Source organism: Nannospalax galili, unplaced genomic scaffold (assembly GCF_000622305.1).
Source record: "Nannospalax galili isolate Female #2095 unplaced genomic scaffold, S.galili_v1.0 scaffold814, whole genome shotgun sequence".
In the NCBI taxonomy this organism is placed as follows: Eukaryota; Metazoa; Chordata; class Mammalia; order Rodentia; family Spalacidae; genus Nannospalax; species Nannospalax galili.
The window spans coordinates 116,282-127,163 of record NW_008334397.1 but is presented as its reverse complement, the minus strand read 5'-3'; the positions used below and the strand labels follow the sequence as shown (position 1 = coordinate 127,163).

Below are 10,882 nucleotides of genomic sequence, written 5' to 3'. Positions count from 1 at the left end.
TAATTATGTAAAATAAAGAATCTAAACTATGTGGAAGAGATCTGGAGGAAGCGAACACAAAGTTAGAAAAGAAAGGAATAATTTTGAAACTCACTCAGAATTATATCTTCCTCAACCCAAAACTCAAGTAAGAATATGGGATTTTAATCAATATACTAAATAAATATAAACCTCAATGCTTTCGTGTTTCTGTTATATAGTAGATAATGTCAACAAAACTTCCTAATGACTTGTTTAATTGAAATGAGTAAAACGACTTACACATAAAACTAGCATCTTAATCATTTTTAGTATTTCATATGCCCGTATACAAATTAAAATCTGTATACTTTTGACATCCAAAAACGTGTTTCACCAGAACTAACCAACTTTTTAAAGTGCTAGAAACCAAACTATTTCATTTAGAAATATACTAAAACTGAGAGAATTTAAAATAGAAGATCAAGGTTCTGAATGTCCAGGCGCTCAAACTTCCTTTTAAAAATATTAGTATTTTCAACTCTTTCAAAAATAAAAGCCTTTGTCACTGAAAACTGCTTATTTGCTTTCCTGTAGAAGAAAAGGATGAAAAGGTAGGTTTGAAACTGAAAAATATGTCTTTTCGGAGTTTACTTGATGTCTAACAAATATATTCTCTTTCAAAATTCAAGTATTATGAAGATTTTTTTAAAGGACAACTGTTAATTACCAGCCAAAACATTAGTCAAGGGTAACAATTCATTACAAGTTTAGAGATGTTTTAATGTCATAATCAATTATGAAATTTCACTTTTCTTACTTGTAAACAAGGTTTTCAAATGAAAAGTCTAAAATACCTATGATGTTTTAATAAGATAAAGGAAATTTGTAAAGATTTAAAATGGGGGAAATATATAACATTTCATTTATATCTACAAACTTTGCATTAAGCACTTCCTGTCAAAATTCTAATTGACACATAAACCAATTTCAAAAAGATACATTTCATGTAGCAATATCAAACTGGCCTCTGCCAGTGACTGAGACCATTTCTTTACCTATTAAAAGCAAAACAAAAATTCAGTTTCCACATTTGCTTCGGGAGAAGGCACTATCTAGGCTTCTATAGAACCCATAAGTGTCAGATCATGGATCTGGACATTCTAGACTTTGGGAAACAAAGATCACAGCTGACAGGGATGAAAGGGGCACTAGCCTGCAAAGTCCTAGTGTTTTCCTATCATCCAGATCCCAATAATTGTACCTGTATCTTTTGTTGTCTACTGGCACAATATCCATGGCAATGTAGTATTGTTGGTGAGGATCTAATCCTGAGATCTTCACTCTCATTGCTGGAAACATCCGCCTATTTATACAAGAACGGAGAAACTGGCTGGATTTTGTTTTGTTCTGATGAAGAATGAAAACAGCAAAGAAACCTCTCTAATCTCTATTTTTAATGTGGACAAAATTATACCATTCACTATGATTACCCCAGGTAACATAATTCATGGTGTCAGAACATAGGACATATCACAACTGTAGTTTTAAATGTCGCTTAGGGAGTCCCGGCGCGGAGAGCTGTGCTATAGACTTACCCCAAGAGCAGGTCAAAGAATTTTATACCAAAGGAATAATGATACTAAAGAAACTTTGCTTTTGAAACAAAATCAATAAGCATATGGAGTTTAATACAATAAAATGCATCAAATAGAAACTTCAAATTTCTGAAAGTGATAAAATATATTATAATGTGAAATTTTAAGAGGGTTATAAAAAAATGCAAGGAGCCAATGTGCCATGCTATAACCAAACAATATGTTCTTTATTGAGACAGGACTTCCTGTCTGCAGCTTGGTAAAGGTGAAGTCAAAAGTTGCTCTAAATTTGAAAGGTGTAATAAAACTTCTCTATGAAAGCAGAAACTAAACACAATGTGTATTTACAGATCATTCTTTCTCCCATCCTACCTAAAAATGTTTTTTTTTCTAGCCACAATTATTGCTAATTAAAGCAAATGAAAATTCCCTTTCTCTTGACTTCCCAGTATCAAGGAGATACTAAAGTAAATGTGCCTAGTCCCTTAAAGAGTCCAGCAGCAAGGAGCACAGCAGTCAAGTACTGAATGTTAAAAAGTACCTGTTTGTTCCATTAAAAAAAAAGAAAAAACAGTTTCTTCTAATGATTTATGTCTAGGACCCACTAGTTAATCTAATTTTTGTTAATTTGACCTTATATCACAAATATATTTACCATTTTTTAAATAACAATGCTATTAAAGACTGCTTCCAGAGACAAGAAAGTCCATTATTATTAACTAAGCATGAGCACAGTTTAATGTGCTGAGTGTTTTAGTGTTACTTCAGCGCACCTGTAAGATAAAAAGTCTTTACGTCCTTTATAAGACTTTGTGTTGTTGAAGACCGAATTTGGATCATTAATAAAAGCTCTGTGAGAATGGTGAAGGTACCATATGGATTCAATAAAATGTTTTTGTAATTTCTAATAAGTTTGGATACTTTTAAGCTAGCCAGATTTTTACCCTGTGTACTCCCTGAGTTTTGTTTTTAAGTACCTTAAAAGAAACATATTATTCTTAGATTTCTTTACAGTAAATGAACTGAAAACTTTAAAATGCAAATTTCTCTCACAGACCTCAAATTAACATGATGTGGTCAACTAATCCACTTATTTGACTAACCAACGATATGCAAATCATACTCTAAAAACATTCTTTCAAAACTTTGTTGTATTCCCCAGTACATTAAAGCTAAAGCGCTGCAACACGTTCAGAAAAAAATTAATTGTGGATCCTCAAACGGGAAATTTTAAGTCAGGATAACGATTTTTAGAGTAATACACGATTAAACATGATCACAGGGACTTTTCATCCTACACTAATCAGACTAGCCAAGGACACGGAGTACCAGGATCTGATAAAGAACCAACCTGTAAGTTTCGAATCAAAATTTCCTGAAAATAAAAGCAAAACCCTTATGGAAGGGGAGGTGATGGTGCATCTATTCCGCAGCTCCAGGACTAGGGGACTGGTAAGGAGAGACTAAATAGCGTAAGGAGTGCGGTAAACCTGACCCCGCGTCGGTACCCTGCACTGGGAACTTCTGCAGCCCAGGCCGGCGTCCACAGCGACCACGCCGACATGGACGCTGGGCCGGCGGGCGGCGGCCTGAGGCCGGGGCCGGGCTGGACCGAATGCGCTCACCTGCCCGCCTTGGTGATGATCATCTCGGTGCCAATCTCATGGAAGCGTTTCCAGAGTTCCGCTCCTTGCAGATCCACCCTCGGGGCCTGCGGCGCCGGCAGCGGGCTTCCGGGCCGGACCAGGCCGGGCGCCGGGGACCCCTTCGGGGAGCCTGCCGGGGACGCGGGCGGGGAGGCGCCGGGCAGGAGGCCGTCCTCGCAGCTGCCTGGACAGCGAAGGGCAGAGACCCGGAGCGCTGAGGGCGGCGGGGCAGGAAGGATGCACGAGAGGGGAGGCCCGGGCCTTGGACGCCAGGCCCGCGTCCAGTCCCCGCGAGGCCAGGTCTGCGTCCCCCGACCCAGACGCCCCGGCCGCGAACATCCAACAAGTGCGCGGGTCGCGACACGCACGTACCACCGACTCCACGACGGGTTCCCGAGGACGGCTCCTCGGGAGTCCCGTGCTCTCAGCCCCGACCGGCCTCCCTCCCTGGATGCGGGGGCGGCCGCCGCGCCCAGCGCTGGTCCCGCCCGCGGCATCTTCTGGAAACTTCTCCAGGCCCCGCTCCCGCCAGGCCCCGCGGCCGCCTGCGCTCAAGGCCCCTCGGAGGAGCGGCCGCGGCGGGGATGGCGGGAGGGGGAGGCGGCGCCCGGCCGCCCGGGGACCACGTCGGCAGACTCGCCGCCCGCTTCCCGCTGCGCGCACGCGTGGGGGGGCGTCGCTCGTCCAGGGACAGTGGGACGCCCTGACCGCCCCTCCCCGGGCTTGGCAAACTTAGGGAGCAGAAGCGCCCGCTGAACCCCACGGGAAGGGGATGCGCGACCCGCAAGGCTGGACGCGGGTTCCGGAAGGTCGCCCGGCGAGCCTGGCGCCGGCGCCCCAGAGGCCGCAGCTGGACCAGGGGAGAAGCCGCGCGGGAAGGCTCACTCACCCGCCTCTTCGCGGGAGCCGCAGCTCCGCTCCACGTCTGCGCAGCCGCGGGCGGGTGGCGGGGCCACCGCGTCTTCTTCTCCCGTGGAGCAGCGCTGGTCCCCGCGGCCGCAGCCTCCGTCCGCCGGCCCCGCCGCCTCCTCCGAGCCCAGCTTCCTCCGCTTCTTTCACAGTTGCTGCTGCTTCTCGGCGCCGATGACGGCCTCCACGGAGAAGGCGTGCGCCCGGAGGCTCAGCATGCTGCACGGCGAGCCCCTGCGCTTCTCCGCCATCCCGGCTGCCCGCCCACCCGCCCCGGGCTCATACACCCTCGCTTGGCCGCACGCACGCGCTCGCTCTCCTCGCCCCGCCGCGCGCCAAGTGGCTCTCGGGACCCCCCCAGATCTGCCCCCAGCCCCGCTGCGGGCCGAGCTCGGACTCGGAGTTTCCTCTCTCGCCGGCGTGGGGATCCGAGGAGCCTGGGATGCGACCGCCAAGTTTCCTCCGCTCGGCCTCGCGCGCTCTCGCCGGTGCAGCGCTCCAGTCCCAACCCCTCCACCTCCTCCGGCTGCTCCGAGCTCTGCCTCGACTGATGCGCCAGAGAGGACTAACACGGGTAAAAAAAACACTCTGCGGACACAAATTAGGGATTGTAATTGAAATTTGTTGCCTTGATCTGTCAGCACTTCCAGGCAGGAGAGCGGTGGGAAGAACTTGCTCATTAGTGTCAATAAAGCGGCGGGGGCGGCGCCCAGGGAAATGTAAATCACGAGGACGGCCGGCCAATCAGGAGGCGCTGACTCTTCTCAGCCCGCGCCCACTTCCTTACAAGGTTGGAAAAATCTCCGACAGAAAAGCGCCGCCCTCTGGCTCGGATGTGCCAGCTTCTCCCGAACCCTGGTTCGCTGACACCCAGCAGCCCAGTCCAGACCCTGTCTTCTCAGGGTTTGAAGCCTTTCCAGGTCCAGAAGAGAAAACGCCTATTTAGCGTATTCAAGGCACCTTTAAACCTCCCCTCCAGCATCCCCATCACCTAATGTGGTTACCACTTAGAACTTTTGAGGAGGTGGGGAGAAGTGACAGCAAGTTTGTGGTTTCTCATTTAAACATTCCTGCGTTCAACAGTGCTCCCTGCGCAGAGCATGGCCCTGGACTTAAATCTGACTCCGTAGATCTTTCTTAGGAGAGATGAGTTCAATTATATTGTTTTATATTCAAAAATAAATTATTACATTATCATTTCGTCCTTTATATAAACTGGCCAGGAAAGCACTCCCTTTCGGAAGGCTCCCTTTGTCTTTCGCAGTAGCAATTATTTTAAAACGTAGGTCATGGGGTTTCAGTTCTGCTTGTCTTTAATGATAGGGGCTTAACTTTAAAACTCCTTACAACTCCGCGAAGTAAAACATGTTTTACGAAGCACTTATGGGCTTTTTGCACCACCTATAACTTAAAAGTATCTTCATACTCGTATCGGGCTTTTAGAGTTGTTTCATTAAAATAAATTCAAAAGAAAACAACTTTTTAATTGAACGATAGCGAAGGTTTATGTGCAGTTTTTCTTTGCTTAAACTCAATATTTTCTTAGAGTTAAGATATATGTTTGATGTAAATAAAGCAAATATCTGGTAGGAGAAAATTCACTGTATACAGTTCTTTAGCATAAATGACGTGACAGATGACTGGTTTCAGTTTGTTTTTCCTCCCCCTGTCCAGTTAATCACTACAACCCCTGACTCCCCATTGTCTTCAGACTTCTCTGCAAACTTCGGGAGAGTGGCTTCTGCAGTTTGTTCCTGGCTGGGCTGCATGGGAAGAGGTAGAACCAAGCAGGGAATGCCCAATGGCGCTTGCAGGCCGCCCAGCCCACCCCGCAGCCTCGGGATCCGTAAGGACGCTAATATTCCTACTGAGGTTGCGGCTTTTCAATGTTTGAGAAACTATACTGGATTGGAAGGACTTGTTTTGCATTCTCCAAAGAAAGCATGTGCCAAGGGTTTGGAATGGTCGGGAGACCCCCGTCAGCAGGATTTCGGGATGATAGTTTGTTCTAAAGAAATAATTGCAAACCCTGTTTGTGCAGCTTGGCTGAGCCCGAGAGCAGACAAGAGCTCTAGGAGAGTCGCCAGGAAAGTTTGCGCTGATACTGGGGTCAGGGATAAAGTGGGATGGGGACGTGACCGGAGTTTACGCCCGCAGCTCCGGGCGCCTGGAACCGGCTTCGGTGGCCTGGAAGGCTGGAGCGTCCGCCGGAGACCCTGGCTGTCGCGGAGTTGGTAGAGGGGCAACCGGGACTCTCCAAGCCCTGCCAGCAGCCCCAGCAATTTCGAGGCCTAGTGGCCCAGTGGCCCAGGGGTGGAGTCACTGGAGGTTTCCAGCCTACTCGGACCTGCAGCCGGGGCGGCAGAGCGGGTTCCAGCTGGCTTCCTAGTTCTGATCTTGCCCCTCTACACGCTGCGCGGTTCCAACTTAGGACGTTTGAACCGCCTTTACCAGTGCCCTCGTGACCACAGGGCCCCAAGCCCTGCTCCGTTGCTTTGCCTCTTCTCCCACTTTTCTTCTGGCAGCTGGCAGCGCAGACCTCCGAAGACTTGGACTTGTGTTCTGTAAACACGCTGGAGAGTCGGGCATCCACAATATCAAAAACAAACCCCCCACAATATCAAAAACAACCCCCCCCACAATTTCAGCCCCCCCCCCAAGCAATCTTTAGAAATAATCGAAGTGTACAAGTGTGCGCGGCCCGCCGGGAGCAGAACGAGGGCGCTAGCTCCCTTAATCATGGTCCAGGCTGGGCTTTGGGGAGCCTAGCGACAGGGCTACACCACCGCTGTCCTGCTCAGACTTGCCTGGAATCAGGATGCTGGGCTCCCGGACTGCGAAGGACAAACTGGCCCCCACCCCACCGAGTGTTGGGCTGAGAACTGTGCGCACCGGTGCTCCTAGGGAGCGGCTAGGAAGTCCGTCCTGGAAGGGAGAGGGAGGGTAGCCCCAAGTCTGACTAAGTCAGAGGCTTTGGACTGAAGGCAAGCCATCCTGCTAGCGAGGCCTTTCCCAACTGCGTGGCAGGCGCTTGCTAGGACAGAGCCCAGTCCTTGCTTGGTTCGCTGCCCGCCGGAATCCAGAGCAAGGCAATCTTCACAGACAGGGTGCACGGCGGAAACCTTGGCAACTTTCAACCGAGTTTGCAAGTGTCCATCTGTTAGCAGCTGTGTTCAACGTGAGCCCTGGTGCAGGTGTTCCTGCGTGCCTGCGCACTTGCGCAGATGTAACCAAGGGAAAAGTCTATATGACGGGAATATGTGCCTCCCTGAGAGGAGAGCTGTCTTTTCTCTTAAGACCTACGTTAAAGAAACAATTATAACTGAAATGCACAGTAAGGCCCCTCTCAAGACCAGCCTGACTCTATTAAAAAAAAAAAAAAAGTCAGTTTGAGGAGTGAGTCAGTCTCAGCCACCTGGTGGGAGATGGAGGGGCAGAAAATTCTGGAACCTCTCGATTGGGTGGGGAGGTGGGGGGTTGGGACAATGGTGTGTAGTGGAATTCTGTCCCATGGGAGAGCCACACTAGCCAGAGGAGGCAGAGGAGGCAGAAGGGAAGAAAAAAAAAATATCCGGTTTCTGCTTTTCTTAATGCAGTTTACAATTCCCCAGTTCTAAGCCATGCTTTAAAAAAAGAAAAAAGCTTATTCTGTCTGCTAAAATGCTTTTCTAGGCTGGGACCTGTTTACACAACAGTGTGTGTGTGTGTGTGTGTGTGTGTGTGTGTGTGTATGTGATTTGTTAGTTCATATCACCTGACTTATAAGATAGCTGTATTTGCAAACAACTGTTGGGTTTAAGTTGGAAAGGCTGACTGTCCAGACTTCACTCTTAGATTTTTTTTTTTCTTTTAAGCTTCACAATTACCGTGAGAGATTTTAACCTGTTTGTGTGAGTTTTTGGACTGGAGACCTGGTACAGGGAGGTGAGTGGTCTGTATTCATGGGTCTGTTCTTGGTCCTGGAACTCAGGACACTTTCGGTGGTCTCTGAGTTTTCAAATGGGATCCTTTCTATGAATTAAAAAAGGGACATTTTAATATTAGCCAAAAGATTAACTGAATGAAGAATACAGAAGGAGGAACTAGGATAAACAACAGTAAAACACCAAAAGGGGTAATAGGTCCCTGCTTCTTTGTAACCAATTCTGGGAGTTGGATCTTACTTAATTCAGGACCGTGGACATCAACACCTCCCCAGCCAAGTGTCCACCCTCTCTGCCCTTCCTGCCTTGCCTTTCTGAGTTGTGGGCACACCCCTCCTTGCTTCTCCCTCTAATCTGGATTAAGGCAAATAATTCACTATCCATACAAATTTACAAGGGCTTCAGAAATGAATTAGGGCGGCACGGCTGTAAGGCCAGCAGGACACTCTGCAAGTCAGTGAAGATCCAGTGTCCTTGTTCCTCTTCTGTGGCTATTGCTGACTCTTGACACACACCAACTCCCATGTGCCAAACACTTTTTTCTCTCCTTCTATCCTCTCCCAACCACCAGTCCCCTCTCAGTTCCAGTTAGCTGAGACTGAGACTCCCTATCAAAACCTCAGGCACCCACCCAGACAGCAGAGAACCTGGGAGGATTCAGATTGGGTTTCAGGCCAGGAGTTTCTCTTCCACTGTTGATTCCTCAAGCCAAGCCCTTGCTTCTCTCCGGTGCTAGGAGAGGTAAGTGGTTTCAAATCAGAGGAAGTCTGAGGACAAGCATGCCTGCCCTCATTCCTCACTCCCCGAACTTAAGATAAGGAACCTTCAGTGTGTCTAGAGGGAAACTCACTCTCTGGGCAATAATCTTCCCATCCCCCATTCAAACTGTTTTCAGAAATATGTGCTCTGACTCAGACCACAACTGCGGCTTTTTTGTTTACCTCTTATTTATTGACCTGCACTCCTGTCACAGTCCTACAGATGTGGATCATACTGTCTGTGTCTCTAATATCTGATCCAAAATAAGATAGCTTGAAGGAGGTAATAAAATTAGCACCCAGAAGTGGATTGATACTGAAAAATGGGCACCTGGCCATTGCTAATACCAACATAGTAAAGATCTGGACAGAAACAATCAATGGGAAGAATAATACTGTCTAGTTACCTGGCATTTGCCTGTGCTATGAAAACTCTCCTAGTTAATTTTTAATATGCATATTCTTTGAATTAAATAGTTAATCCTACTTTCCCCTATTAAACAAAGATAGCTTTGCAGCTGCCATTTTAAACACTGAAAACTAAGCATAGGCCTCATTTAATAATCACTGTTTGGTGTTTGGGTTTTGATTTGCCTGTTGTTTGGAGATAGCGAGTGTGTTGTCCAGGCTGGCTTTCACTCCTGATCTCAAGTAAACTCCTGATCCCAAGTGATCTCAAGCCATAGTGTCTAGAATATTGGAGACCACAAGTTCTGGTCACCATGCAGATCTTAAAGTGTTTAGCTTTCTATAAAAAAATTATTATTCCCTCTATCGGAAGCTGGTTTTGCATTTACCATTGGTAGATAACCACCATTCTTAAACAATAGAAATTTTGTGCACATTCATGTAATCTGCTGAAAATATAAGAAATGAGGATTGTGGGTGAAATGTATTCATAGTTCATCCTGGCATATGAGAGACATTTCACTTTCAAATGAATGGCAGGACTTTGTCAGATAAATTTAAAGCTAGCACTACAATTGTGCAAAACAGAAGTGAGCTATTTGAAAAACAGTGTGAGCAATGAGAATGGTCCTTGTTCTTACATGGAAAAAAAAACTGACCCAAAACAGTGGCCTTTCCATACATTTATTTTTACCTATGAGAATACATAATCTTTTGTTTTGTTTTGCTTTGACTTGTATACAGTCTTCTGTTGTTTAAGAAGTGTACAGGAGCAATTTAGGCAGACAAACATGAAAATCATTGCCTTCATTCTTTTCGTTATGAAAATTTGAAAATGTCTCAAATAAAATGTCATACTGGACCTTATGTCCAAACTGGATTTTCTGGAAGAGCCAGTGTGAATCTTCAAGCCTGAAGGGGAGCAGTAACCAGAGGAACTCTACACAACACACACAGTGTACCCTCACATGTACTCACATATGCACATGTATACACATGTGTATCCTGTACATGTCATATAGGCACATGTACACACATGTGCCCTACATGTGCACCCCACATGCACCCACACATGCATCCTGCATGCGTGTACCCAACATGTGCCCACATATGTGCATATACACATTCACCCCACACGTGCACCCCATATATTTCTAGGAAGACTTGAACTTTTTTATGTTCACCTTTAGTCTTTGGTTTCTGGTTCCTTCTCAAATTACAGAAAATGTACTTTAAGAAGCACTCACTACCTGCTACAGATGTCCAGGAAAACTGAATTAAGGACGTCGGGAACATATGGCAGTTGCCCATTGCACAAGGAAGGTACATATGAAAGTTATAAATTTCTTTCTTAAGTCAGTATTGTAAACGCATTTTATAGGGTTCACAGTATTACATCTGTAGATTCAATTTTTGAAATACAAATTTTTAAAGATATTTGTGGTTTGAAATTCTAAAACAACTCCTCTTGATTCAATAGAAGTAAAGAAAAAGATTCTCACAAGTAAAAATAAATGTGTGGAAAGACAAACATTTTTCTTTGACGTCCCAGCTGATCATCCTGAAAAGCTCTTTGGGTCATCTACTAGCAAAGATTACTCACAACACAGAAGGTGCCAGTCAGTGGGGTAAGCTGCATTTATTGAGTCCCGTTTTGAAGAAGCAGATAAATAAATCTGAGC

At 46.3% G+C, this 10,882-nt stretch overlaps 1 protein-coding gene across 2 annotated transcripts in view; it reads right to left on the bottom strand.

Moving 5' to 3' along the window:
* The window catches only part of Tbx18 (T-box transcription factor 18), a 25,491-nt gene extending 21,406 nt beyond the window's left edge, over nucleotides 1-4,085 (bottom strand). Inside the window, exons 1-2 of one of the 2 annotated variants that reach the window (XM_029561722.1) lie at nucleotides 3,182-4,085; nucleotides 1,223-1,324 (exon numbers count right to left, since the gene is read on the bottom strand). In XM_029561722.1, coding sequence (XP_029417582.1) covers nucleotides 1,223-1,324; nucleotides 3,182-3,699 — 620 coding nt within the window. In that variant the 5' untranslated portion in view covers nucleotides 3,700-4,085. The remainder of the gene's footprint in view (nucleotides 1-1,222; nucleotides 1,325-3,181) is intronic. The other variant, XM_029561723.1, reaches the window with a different exon arrangement.
* Between the last annotated feature and the right edge of the window lie 6,797 nt (nucleotides 4,086-10,882).